We start from the raw sequence: 14,010 nt of genomic DNA on the forward strand, positions 1-14,010 counted from the left end.
ACAAAGCATTCTAGAAACCATGTGTCTGTGATTTCCACATTTCTACATTTGGCGCCTGTCACAGGGACATTAGAGTCTTCATCCTGCTTGCCATTCATCTGGAACAGACCCCAAAAGTGCACTCTTGTCCTCGAAGGACCTCTCATCGTGGTAAGTATGGGCAGTAAATTATCTCACACGCAGGAAAAGCATGTTTTTGAACTAAAGTATTTAGTGCAGAGAACCAACAGGTCCGTTTCTGATACTCAGCTTAGGAATTTGGTCAGTGAGATAGAAAGCCAGTGTTCATGGTACCCAGAAAGTGGAAGTTTAAAACTCAGAGACTGGGAAAAAATAGGAAAAACATTTCATTCAGAGCCTGTAGAAATAATCCAATGCTGGCATCTTTGTCGTTATGCAGTAGAAAAGGTTAATGCATTAAATCAGAAGCTAGAAGAACTTAGTAGCAACCTCCCTCCTTCTGTCATACTTTCATATAATACTTTTCAAATCCTAAAGCCTCAGTGCCATTTCATGAATCTTCTCCAGTGGTAAAAAATACTGGTCTGATTCAAAAAATGCAAGAGGAAGAATTAGAAAAATATCAGGGTTTTGATCTTGCTCAGAAAAATGCTCAAATTTCCATTGATGCAGTTAATGCAATACAAAATATTTCTTCTGCATCAACCTTGCAAGTTTCTTCTGAAAATGCCTTTAAGGATTTTCAGAAAATTCTTCCTGCTGATAAACCAGCAGAAACCTTTACAAGCAAACCACAAGAACCTATTGAAACATACATTGATTTCATTCATCCCTTTTTAAAATGCTTTAAATCTTCAAATTGATAACCAAAAAAGCACAAATTGCATTAATTAAGTTTGCTAAAGAAAAAGTTACTTCTGGATGGAGAACAGCTATCATAGAGTTAGGCATGAATACAGAATTGACTGCAATGATTAAAATTTGTAGAGATACAGTATGACTTCTCCTAGGCAGAAAAACAATCTGTTAGCTACAATGAAGAAGCAAGGTGAGAAAACCCAAGAAAAGTTCTGCAGCAGTGGTACACAGAAACATTTTAAGGAAAAATGTAGAGCTCTTGGGAGAGGTAATGATTCTCAGAAAAAAATCATGTTTGGAGTCACCTAATTTAATTCCAAATTATTTACAATTAATGATAGATGATTTCGAAGAAAGATTTTGACCATACATTTGTGACAAGGATAAAGAGAAATTTACTTTTCCAGTAGTTTTAAAATAATTCTCAGCTCACACAGAAATATCAGCAGAAAGTTTTGCAATAAGGGAAAATAGTCTTACTTAGTTACAATGGAAAGCACAAGGAATACTCTATGTAAATTTACAAACTCTATGTAAATTTTCTGTAGCTTAAGCTTAAAGAGATTTTTGCATTTACTCATCCTTATGCTAATAGTTTTTCCTAGTAATTTTCCTAATTGGAAGTTTTATTTGATGCATAGTCTTTTCCCTTCTAGATTAAGGATTGCACCAGGAAGAAAAAAAATATTCAGCTACAAACTCTATCCCACAATTATAAATCAAAACTTCTTTTACTTTAGTTAAAAACAATTGCTGAAATGGGTAAATTCCTTTCTTTAAGTTGCCTACTTCTCAATTAAATCAATTATTTTCATTGTTGATTAAAAGCAAACATTCCAGTAACCTTATCTCAATCCTTCAGAAAGGATTCTCAAGTGAATTGCAATGGTTTGGGATTGCATCAAAAATATCTATTTTTGCTTATTTTTGCCACAAGTCTTACTTCTTTTTGCAGATCTTAAATTTTGTCATTTTTTTCATGAAATTCTGTTCTTTTCTTTTTTTCTCATAAAAATCTTCATAGATATTTTTCAAAATGCAGGATCTTAAGTTACTTTAGCTAACATCTCAAATATTTAAGTATTGGCTTGCTATACATGTAAAAAATTATCTTGTAAAATGGTTATATTTTTCATCAAAATATTTTTTTATATTCAGGCTTTGGCTGAACTCTGCAACGTACATGGGTTTACATGCTAAAAGTTGGCTAGGATTTTAATTTTTCCCCATTACTAAATTTGAATATTGAATTTTAGGCAATTTTGTCTTTTTCAAATAGCCTTGGAAGATTTTGTAGGAGAAATTACTTTTCATCTTCTCAAAGACTCTTTTCTTACATTAACTATTCTGCATTTTACAATTGATTAATTTACATAATTTATAACTTAAAAAATAATCCTACCGTTTTAACAGAAAGTTGCTTTCAGGAAAGATGCTTTTCAAAATGATTCTTCTTTGAAATGAAGAACTTAGCATACTGTCATATTATAATAATAGTAAAAAAAAAAAGAGTTGAAAGGAATCTTGAAGGTCTTTTAGTCCAACCTTTTGCTTAGGTAGAAAACCCTACACCATCTACAACTTTTGGAGACAAGCTGTTTCATTGATTAATTGCTTTAACTGTTAGAAAAAAATTCTTAGTTTTAAGTTGTTTCTCTCTTTGTTAAGTTTCTACTCATTGCTTCTTGTTCTACCCTCAGATCTTTTGGGAAATAGTTTTACTCTCTTTTCTTTGTGGCAGCTTCTGAAATATCAGAAGACTCTTATCATGTCTCCCCTAGTCTTTCTTTTCATTAAATTTAAAAAAAAGATATATCCAGTTCCTGCAACCATTCTTTGTATGTTTTAACCTCTAGTTGTTATCAGTGTTACTTTTCTTTGCACTCTTTCTAAATGCTCAACATTCTTTTTTACATCATGGTGACAAAAATTAAATGAAGTTTTATTAGCATTTCAGCAGTTATAATGCTATTTACATGTTTTCTTATACCTGTACTCATTATGTCTGTCAGTAATTTAATCATTTCTATGTAACTTACTTTGCAGCTAAAACTGATGTTAATCCTATCACTCCTAAGCAAAAATTTTCAGGAAGTTTTATCTTTCCAAGATTTCTATCAGAAAGGTAATTATCATGTTAATTAGTGTTTTAACTTGTAGCTACTTTTTTAAATGATCTATTTTAAAGCCATCAATTTTTTAAAATGCTAAAAGTCTTACTCAAATCTTGTGGTATTTTTCTATTGCAAACATAATAAATTTATTTTTATTTTTTTAAATAAATATTTGTTTCAACATAGGTATACATGAACAAATATTTAAAAACATTTGTTTAAGTTGGCATTTCTATTTCTTATAGTGATTTATCTATATCATTGTTGCTATTATTTTATACACTGTATTGTGCATAGATCTTAAGTATCTCTTTTGTTACATTTTTAATTCATCCTCTTTTCTTTTGGATTCAAAAATTTATTTTGGTTGACTATGTATATTTCTCTCTCAACCAACAATGAAACCTATTTTAACATTTGTAATATTCTGACTCATTTTTAGTTATAGTTTATTAGATTTGTATGCCGCCCCTCTCCGAAGACTCTTTTTATCTTTTATCTTCATTGTTAATTTATCTATTTCTGCATAAGACATTATTTTTCTATTAAGTCTTCTTCAGTTGGTATGATTTTACCTTTCCAATGTTGTGCAAAGGTAAATCTTGCTGCTGTTATTATATGTAAGATTAAATATGTTTGTCATTTTTCATATTTTTCATGTGTTATTCCCAATTTTTTTTAAAAAAAAATATTCAGTTTTCCCCCCTTCCCTTTTCCTTTCTAATATTTCTTCCAACCACTTTTGGACTCTATCCTAATATTTTTTATTTTGGTATTAATCCTCAAAAATAATTTTTTATAATTTAAAGATTTATGGCAAATAGATGCAGCTCACGTCTCTCAATTATCTCCTTGGAAATAAATTTTGTGAAATATTTATTCTGGTATTCTTTGGGCAAATTCCTCAACAGGGAGAAACATCTTCTCATGTTATCTCACTTCTCCATTGCTGCTCTTGGAAGAGCACATTTTCTTAAAACTGATAAAGCTTCTGCTTACATTTCTATTTTTTTCTTGATTTTTGTTCTACAAATTATTGTTATTCATGGTATTTTCTATAATTTTAATAATCTAGAAATTATGGAATGATCTCACAGCATTTTCAAACAATATTTAGAAAAACAATTAAAAGGAGTGAAATTCCCTCTCTATGCCTTGCAAATATTCAACAACAAGTAAGTATAAAGTTTTATTCACTCTTAATCAAATTCATATTGTTTTCACTCTTAATCAAATTAATACAGTTCTTTTTTTATTTAAAATTAATATTTCTTTTCAAAATTTAAATGTGTCTGTGTCTGTGAGATATCAGAAGACTCATATCATGTCTCCCCTAGTCTTTCTTTTCATTAAATTAAAAAAAAAGATATATCCAGTTCCTGCAACCATTCTTTGTACGTTTTAACCTCTAGTTGTTATCAGTGTTACTTTTCTTTGCACTCTTTCTAAAGTCTCAACATTCTTTTTTACATCATGGTGACAAAAATTAAATGAAGTTTTATTAGCATTTCAGCAGTTATAATGCTATTTACATGTTTTCTTATTCTCATTATGTCTGTCAGTAAGTTAATCATTTCTATGTAACTTACATAGCAGCTAAAACTGATGTTAATCCTATCACTCCTAAGCAAAAATTTTCAGGAAGTTTTATTTTACGAAGATTTCTATCAGAAAGGTAATTATCATGTTAATTAGTGTTTTAACTTGTAGCCACTTTCTTTTCAAAATTTAAATGTGCCTGTGTCTGTGATTTCCACATTTCTACAGTCAATAAATATTTACCTCAGCCAACCCCCATGGCCTTGGTCAACCAGATATCTTTCATTGATAAACTAGCTTGACCAGCTTTAACCATAATTGTGCCCCATGTAACAGTCCCTCCCAAAAGCAAGAACAATACTGATCAGTTTCAGAACATTTTGGACACTATGTCACAAGCAGGTCAGTTTTACCCCAAGCAAGTGCATGCTATTCTATATAACCTCAGGTATCTAAAGATAATCTAGCACAGGGGTCTTCAACTTTGGCAAGTTTAAGACTTGTGGACTTCAGCTTTGCTGCCTGAGGAATTCTGGGAGTTGAAGTACACAAGTCTTAAAGTTGCCTTGTTGGAGACACCTGATCTAGAAAGCCAACATACAATGCTACTATCCCATCCATTAAGAGGTACATGTAGCATACTATCACACTCAGAATGTGTTTTTCTTTTGAGGATGATCTAAAACCTCTGAAGTGGAAAAGCGGAAGTTCTTTTCACCCATATTCTATTGACTGCTAGAAGTCTGTAGGTATTCTCAGTCATCCAGGTCATAGTTGTCCAAAATAAGCTTTTTCAGGAGGCAACTAGACTTTTCAGGAAGCAACTGGATGACTGAGAATCTCTAAAGACAATTTGGGATGAACACCCTTTGAATGGTGTGGAAGTAGGAATAGATTTCTAGAGGAAAAATTGCAGATGATAGGAACCAGGAGCACTACTCGGGTAACCCTGTGGACACAGACAAAACCTCCAAGTGCTTCCACTTTTAGAGCAGTGGTTCTCAACCTGGGGGTCAGGACTCCTTTGGGGGTCAACAACTGTTTCACAGGGGTCACCTAAGACCAGGGGAAAAGACAAATTTCTATGGTGTTAGGAACTAAAGCTTCTCTTCTGGCGTCTTGGAACATATTTTTACAATCCGACCAATCAGGCGTTCATAGTGGGGGTATCCCTCTGACCTTCCTCCAATCATCTTAAAGCTCTGTTGGGAGAATTGGCGCTAGACTTATGGTTATTAGAAGACTCCACCACATGAGGAACTGTATTAAGGGGTCACAGCATTAGAAAGGCTGAGAACCACTGCTCTAAAAGCATGCAAATTACCATTCCCCATTACCATTGCCATTCCTCCCATTCCCCGTTATCCTGTCAGAGCAAAAGAAGCTTTTTGGAGGAGAAGCAAAACATCTTCAAAGAAAAAACAAGGAAGTCCAGTTGCCTCCTGAAAAAGCACGTTTGAGATATTGGTTCTGGTAAGGTTCCATGTCCTCTGAGAGCCTCTATTAATACATTCACTCATTAAGGCATTACTTAGTTTATTTATTTATTTATTTATTATTCATTATTTATTTATTAGATTTGTATGCCGCCTCTTTCCATAGACTCGGGGCGGCATACAAATCTAATAAATAAATAAATAATAGTTACTCCATTTCCATTCCAGTTGCCATTACCTTTGCTCTCAGCTTCCTCTGATCCTGTTCGTTTTGCCAACATATTCGCACCCTTCGCACTGGCTCTTCTGCATCTTTCTGGGGAGGACTATCTGACACATGTGATTGTTGATAATTGGACGGAGGCGGGGAAGCAGAAAATGACCTTCGACGGCTGGGGGCTTTCCTTGAACGACGAGTATCTATGAAAGAAACAAAGGTCTATCACAAGTAGGGGTTTTTTTCTATAACAAAGGATCGTGAAGGCCCTTTCGATAAATTTCAGAAGCTGTTTCTAAAGTTTTCCCTGTCATGTCCTTGGGATCCGATATGGGCTGCCCTGTATTACATTCAGTCAGATCCATCTTTGGAAAAAAGTATTTTTGAGAGACAACTAGGACCTGAATGACTAAGAATCTCCAATCAAAGACATACAGACACACACACTCCTATCTATCTATCTATCTATCTATCTATCTATCTATCTATCTATCTATCTATCTATCTATCTATCTATCTATCTATCCATCCTATCTATCTATCTATCCTATCTATCTATCCTATCTATCTATCATCTATCCTATCTATCTATCTATCTATCTATCTATCTATCTATCTATCTATCTATCCATCTATCTATCCATCTATCATCTATCATCTATCATCTATCAATCTATCAATCTATCAATCTATCTTATCTGTCTGTCTGTCTGTCTGTCTGTCTGTCTGTCTGTCTGTTCTGTCTGGGTTCCCCCAGACGCCAACACCAACTAAAAAGAGTATCCAGACACGCTGGTAAAAAGCAAAGTCATTTTATATCTTTGAAAACAAACACAGATAACAAAAACTGTTCTTACAAACTGGAATGCTGTGAAGCTTCACAGAAGAGTCACGACGGCCAAACAATACAACAGGCTTCTTGCTGGCACACACACCACTGTAGATAATAAAACCCACGCCTCCCCCAAGTTTTCAGCCTTCGAGGCCACAAGCTAGAATCAGAGACGCCAAGGATCGAAGCAAGGTCACAGGACTCCCAAAAGATAACTCTCCACAATAAAGGAAGGGCGGGCCTGCCTTTTCAACCTTTCTGAGGAGAACCACACCCAAACCCAGCTGTTGCCTATTAGGGATGGAAGTACCTGGCTAATTGTCCCCTTCTTTGTGCTGCCCTTCTCTGCCTCATATCTATGATGGCTTGTGCGTTCTCATCTAATGACTCCAGGCTACTCGCTGGGGAGAGCTCCCCCCCCGGGGGTCTCAGGCTGTTCCTCCTCCTCCTCGTCCTGACATTCCTCTTCCCCGTCTGCCTGGTCCTCCTCCTCCTCCTGTTCCTCGTCCTCCCCCTCTGAGCATGGAGCCGGCAGAGTTCCAGCCGTTCCCTGAGGAGCCTCAGACTGAATCACAACACTATCTATCTATCTATCTATCTATCTATCTATCTATCTATCTATCTATCTATCTATCCTATCTATCTATCATCTATCCATCCATCCATCCATCCATCTATCATCTATCTATCCATCTATCCATCCATCCATCATCTATCTATCTATCTATCTATCTATCTATCTATCTATCTATCTATCTATCTATCTATCCTATCTATCCATCCATCATGTATCATCTATCTATCTAATCTGTCTGTCTGTCTGTCTGTCTGTCCGTCCATCTATCTATCTATCTATCTACACACCACACCCACACATATATGTCTTGGCATATAATAGAATCCTGTTGACGATTCAACGAGGTCCCATTCGTCATTTCGGCTTTGTGCTCCGGCGAACAAAGTTTGTTCGCACAAGCACAAAGCCAAAAGCACCACCCTGAAGATGACGAGTGCCAAGACCTACATACCTGTACCCGTGAAAATCTATGAAAACACACACACACACACACTTAGCAATTAGATTCAGGCTCCTTGTAAAGTTATTGTTTTTGTACTTTTGAGTTAGCAGAGTTCCCCACAGTGCTCGAACCCTTCAGTTTAGCTATTGTGATATCCTATAAAGGATATAATTTATTTGTATAATCAAATAAATCTCTTCAACCTACCACTTTCTAGAAGGTGTTACTATAACAATTCCTAGCTAGCATGGTCAACAGATAGATAAGGACGGGATCAGATCAAGGAAAGATGCTAGATGATAGGCAGGTATGCAGCTATTTTCCATTCCTGATGGAAATTATATGTCCCAACATAGACCAATGCAATTCAATTCATTCATGAATTTCAGACTGTTACCTGGTTGTTGTTTGAGTTGGCGATAGTCCATGATGCTGTCGCTGTGCTGAGAAAGGGTATCCTCGTCAGCCAACAATTCGTCCTGACTTTGTTCACCCAAAGCGTGCTTTAGCATCTGTAATTTTTTTTTAAAAAAAATTGTTTTATTTGTTCATAGTTGTTCAAAATATTTTTTCATGATTTTACATATAAAACATTTGCTTTTAATAAAGATTCTTAGATTAAATCCCAGGTACTTAATCTGAGGAGGAAAGATGAGGACGTGAAGAACTATGGGGATTCAAGAATGCAGACTCTGCGTTAGAGTCTGGAGCCAAGAGGGTGGCGAAGAATCTTTGGTCCTTCCCTAGAAGGAAGCCCTGACATGCAAGAGAAGACCTAGCCCTTTCCTATTGGCTCAGGTCCCTCTGCTGACCATGAATCCCACAACAGGCTAAGTTTCAAATCAATCTACAATCCAATCCAAGAAAAACAAAACCTATGACATTTTTGAGGTGGCATTACAGTTAACCTGTTTCAATAGGCATTCTCCCTCCCCCCCCCTTCCAAACAATGCAGGAGACAATGGGCTAATCAGCCTTGAGTAAAAGGCACCCACAGTAGGAAACTCAGGGAACTCTGGCAGTCAATCGAAGGAGGACAGATCAAGAGTCAGTTTGAGGGAAAATAAAAGTTATCCTTGTCTAGAATAGAGTGGTACTTCTACTTAAGAACTTAATTCGTTCTGTGACGAGGTTCTTAAGTAGAAAGGTTTGTAAGAAGAAGCAATTTTTCCCAAGGAATCAATGTAAAAGCAAATCATGTGTGCGATTGGGGAAACCACAAGGAGGGTGGAGGCCCTGTTTCCTCCCAGGAGATTCCTAGAGAGGCCCCACAGAGGCTTCTTCCTGCCTTTTCTGACCCTGTTTCCTCCCAGGAGATTCCTAGAGAGGCCCCACAGAGGCTTCTTCCTGCCTTTTCTGACCCTGTTTCCTCCCAGGAGATATCTAGAGAGGCCCCACAGAGGCTTCTTCCCGCCTTTTCTGACCCTGTTTCCTCCCAGGAGATTCCTAGAGAGGCCCCACAGAAGCTTCTCCCTGCCTTTTCCGGTTACAGTTTCAGAGGCTCGGGTTTGTAAGTGGAAAATGGTTCTTGAGAAGAGGCAAAAAAATCTTGAACACCCGGTTCTTATCTAGAAAAGTTTGTAAGTAGAGGCGTTGGTAAGTAGAGGTACCAGTGTACTTTACATTTACTTGCTTGTACCTCAGGATTTAACAAAGCTTAAGAGTGTGATTGCAGGATCCTAAATTGGCTCATCTCCATCTGCTTAGCTTCAGTCATGTTGCTTGTTTGGTTAGTTAGCACAATCCCAAGAATTGTTGGCATTAACTTACTGCATCTAGTTCATTCAGCCTGCGGGAGAGTTTCTCTGACATTGCAGAGAGTTTTTCCTTTGCACGTCTATGGGGAAGAGAGTCTTGTACCAAAGAGTCTACCAGAGCAGGACGTTCTTTCTGGCTGGAAAATCAAAGAGTAAAACATGATAAAATAACAGAGAGAGAAAGAGAGAGAACACTGAAAGTGTAATACTATACAAACGGAATCATCTAAAGCAGTGTTTTTCAACCAGTGTGCCGCGGCACACAAGTGTGCCGTTTGACATGGTCAGGTGTGCCGCAAAGCTCAGAGAGAGAAAGAAAGCAAGAGAGAGAAAGAGTGAGAGAGAGAAAGAGAACAAGAGAGAGAGAAAGCAAGAGAGAAAGAGAACAAGAGAAAGAAAGCAAGAGAGAAAGAGAGAGAAAGAAAGCAATAGAGAGAGAGAAAGAGAGGGAGGGAGGGAAGGAGAGAGAGAGAAAGTCATAGAGGGAGTGAGAGAGGGAGAGAGAGAGAAAGAGAGCAAAAAAGAGAGGAAGGACAGAAGAGAAAGAAAGAGGGATGGAGAGAAAGGAAGGGAGAGAAAGAGCAAGGGAGAGAGAAATAGAGCGAAAGGGAGGAAGAGAGAGAGAGAATTTTTTTGTCCAAACTTTCGTTAGCCCCCACCCTCCCCCCGATCAATGTGCCCCAGGGTTTCGTAAATGTAAAAAATGTGCCCCGGCTCAAAAAAGGTTGAAAATCACTGATCTAAAGCAGTGTTTTTCAACCGGTGTGCCGCGGCACACTAGTGTGCCGCGAGACATGGTCAGGCGTACCGCGAGGCGGCTCCTGCAAGTGGGAGCTCCAGGGCTGAGGCTTCAGCCCTGGAGCTCCCACTTGCAGAAGTCGCCCCTCGGCTATTGCCCGCCGCCACTGCTGCTATTGGCACCCTCCCGCGGGAGGCCGGCAAAGGTTGTTTTGAAAGTCGGCCCCCTCGCACCCATGGCTTCTTGTCGCTAATAGTGGCGGCGGCGGCGGCGGGCAATAGCCGGGGGAGGGGCGGCTTCTGCAAGTGGGAGCTCCAGGGCTGAGGCTTCCACTTGTGGCTGTCCCCGCCCGCCCGATCCGTCCTTCTCTTCGGCTTTCTTGGGGCGCGGCTCCTCCCACAGCGGTGGCTGCAGCGGCATTGGCGATCCGGCCGCTAGCCGCTCCAAGCGCTGTGGGAACACCCACCCCTCTCACAGTCCCGTCCCGGGCTGTCAGTAAAGGGGCTGCTTCCCATCCCCCTGCCAGCTTGCTCAGAACATTCAAATTAAGGAAAACCTTCGCCGGCCTCCACAGAGAAGAAAGGAAGAGAAAGAACGAGAGAGAGAGAGCAACAGAGAGAGAGAGAGAAAGAACAAGAGAGAGAAAGCATGAGAGAGAGAATGAACAAGAGAGAGAGAGAGAAAGAAAATAAGAGAGAGAACGAGAGAGAGAAGGAAAGCCAGAGAGAAAAAGAGAGATAGCAAGAGAGAGAGAAAGCAAGAGAGACAGATAGGGAGAGGAAAGGAGAGGGAGAGAGAAATGAGAACAAAAAGGGGAGAAAAAAGGAGAAATGAGAACATGATTGAGGCAGAGAATGAGAGGAGAGAGAAACAAAAGAGAGAGAGAGAGGTGATTCTTGAAGCATATGGTAAAAAGCACCCAAATAATAAGAAAAAACCCCCAGCCCACACCTGTTTTTGAAAAGAATAAAAGAGAAAAAAAACCCAGCCCTCAACTGGTTTTGGAAATGGTTCAAGTGTGTATACACACACACACATAAGGGGGGGAGAGAGACAGGGATGGAAAAAGAGGAGAAGTGAGAGGGAGAAGGAATGAGGGAAAAAGGGAGGAAGGGAGAGAAATGAGAAACATGAGAGAGAAAAGGGGGAAAGACAGGAGAAGTACCCAGAAATGAGACAGTGGTATAAATTTGAGGAGGGATGATTGATGATTGACTGTATTTATAAGGGGATGTTACATGGGATTGTATATATGAGGGGGTTATTTGTTTGTTTGTTTGTTTGTTTGTTTGTTTGTTTGTTTGTTCGTTCGTTCATTCATTCATTCATTCATTAGATTTGTGTCATTTTGGTTGGTGGTGTGCCCCAGGATTTTGTAAATGTAAAAAATGTGCCGCGGCTCAAAAAAGGTTGAAAATCACTGATCTAAAGCATGTAAGTTGGTGTATGGATCCCTAGCCCTGTTTTTCAAGAGGAAAACAGGAGGATGGGTAGGTAGAAAAGGAGAAAAAGAGGAGGAGGAGAAATGCAAAGAAAATGAACATAAAACCCCCCCAACAATCCCAAGAACATTATTGTAGTTCAGAGTTTTGTCATCCCGATGCTTAAGCTCTCTTTCTTCTTTTAACTGTTCTTCAAGCAAACTGCCCACCCTCTAAACTAAATGAATGAGTAAATAAAACATCTCTTAACAATACTTTTTCATTAATGCTTTGTTTAAACACCTTAATGTTTCAAGAACATTATAGAGCTCAGCTTAGCATTCAGCCCTGTTCAATAATCTGCATCTGGCTGTAACCCACTTCTGAAAAAAATACTTTTTTACAAAAGGATTTATTTTATTTTTATTTTATTTATCAAATATAGAGACTTCATATTTCAGTCACAAAGTGACTCTACACAGTGCACAATTAAAAACATAGAAACATAAAGACCACGTAAAAATATATTTCAGTAAAATAATGCAGTTAAAATAATTTAAAAGCTGGGGGTGTGGGCATCAAGGATCTAACCAATCTCAATGTTGCATGCGTGCAACATGGCACAGCCAGGCCTTCAAATTTCAAAAGACCATGAGAACAGGGGCCAATCTTACCTCTGGGGGAGGATATTCCAAAGGGCAGGGGCAATGGCAGAGAAGGCTCTCTTCCTTGATCCTGCCAGTGGAAATTATTTAACTCAGGGGTCCCCAACCACTGGTGCTCTAAGGCAGTGTTTCCCAACCTTGGCAACTTGAAGATATTTGGACTTCAACTCCCAGAATTCCCCAGCCAGCATTCGCACAGGGCTGTGGCATGCCAGAAACTGAGCCGTGTAAACAAACGAAGCCCCATCTGTGGGATGGAGGCAGTATGCAAAACCACTCCCCCCCTTCCAGGCCATGGAACTGGTCCCTGGTGCCCAAAAGCTTGGGGGGGGGGGTCATTGTTTTAATTGACGGCGGCTGCAACATACTTTCTCTGCCTTACCAGAAAGGTAGGGTGACTTTTCTTACCGAACACCTCATAGTGGTTCAGGGAACACTGGTGTTCCATAGACCAGAATTAAAGGAACGCTGCCCTAATTGACACTGTGCTGCAATTCCCATCATCTTTAGACAATAGACTGAATGACCTGTAGAGCAGTACAAGGTTATAAAAGCCCCAGGCACTATGTAAGAACTTGGGAGGCAAAAGATTATTCCAAAGGGCACCCCCAAATTTCATTTTGTGTGAAAGAAATGCATACCTTTTCCCAATAAACACATTCCTTTGTTTGGGCCTTGTGGTTTGTATTGAGGTGAGCTGAGGTAATCCATTTTCCTTGCAACTCCGAATCGATGAATACTGCGAACTCTGGCCTATTTCCTTTTAGAAGAGTAGACGGGGGAAACTTTCATTCAAACAGCCCAGGATAAATAAACTCCAATCACTTTTTGTATGTAAAGAAATGTAAACCGGAGCCAAGGAAGAAATTGAAATTTACTGTAAATAATTTAACCCCCTAAATCAGGAGTCCCCAAACTTTTTACACAGGGGGCCAGTTCACTGTCCCTCAGACTGTTGGAGGGCCGGACTATTAAAAAAACGTGTGAACAAATCCCTATGCACACTGCACATACATTATTTAAAGTAAAAAACAAAATGGGAACAAATACAATATTTAATATTTATTCTTCCTCTTTCTCTCTCTCTCCCTTTCTCTCTGTCCTTCTGTCTTTCTAGTTCTCTTTCTCTCTGTCCTCTCTCTCTCTTTCTTTCTGTCTTCTCTCTTTCTCTCACTCACTGTCTTTATATCTCTCCCTCTTTCTCTCTCCCTCTCTCTGTCTCCTCCTTTCTCTCTCTCTCTCTTTCTATCTCTCCTCTTCCTTTTTCTCTCCCTCTCTATCTTTCCCTCTTTCTCTCCCCCCTCTCTCTTTCGCTCTCTCTCTTATCTTTCTCTCACTCACTCTCTTTCTCTCTCCCTTTCTTTCTCTTTCTCTCTCTCCCTTTCTCTGTCCCTCTTTCTTTCTCTCTGTCCCTCTCTTTCTTTTTCTGTCCCTCTCTTTCTTTTTCTCTGT

The 14,010-nt window shown here is 38.9% G+C and overlaps 1 protein-coding gene across 1 annotated transcript in view; it reads right to left on the bottom strand.

The window, feature by feature from the left end:
• The window catches only part of CEP95 (centrosomal protein 95), a 52,659-nt gene that overhangs the window by 15,827 nt on the left and 22,822 nt on the right, over positions 1-14,010 (bottom strand). Inside the window, exons 11-14 of the mRNA XM_070740357.1 lie at positions 13,200-13,318; positions 9,747-9,870; positions 8,374-8,488; positions 6,147-6,328 (exon numbers count right to left, since the gene is read on the bottom strand). Coding sequence (XP_070596458.1) covers positions 6,147-6,328; positions 8,374-8,488; positions 9,747-9,870; positions 13,200-13,318 — 540 coding nt within the window. The remainder of the gene's footprint in view (positions 1-6,146; positions 6,329-8,373; positions 8,489-9,746; positions 9,871-13,199; positions 13,319-14,010) is intronic.

The sequence above is a fragment of the Erythrolamprus reginae genome, chromosome 2 (genome assembly GCF_031021105.1).
Source record: "Erythrolamprus reginae isolate rEryReg1 chromosome 2, rEryReg1.hap1, whole genome shotgun sequence".
Lineage (NCBI taxonomy): Eukaryota > Metazoa > Chordata > Lepidosauria > Squamata > Dipsadidae > Erythrolamprus > Erythrolamprus reginae.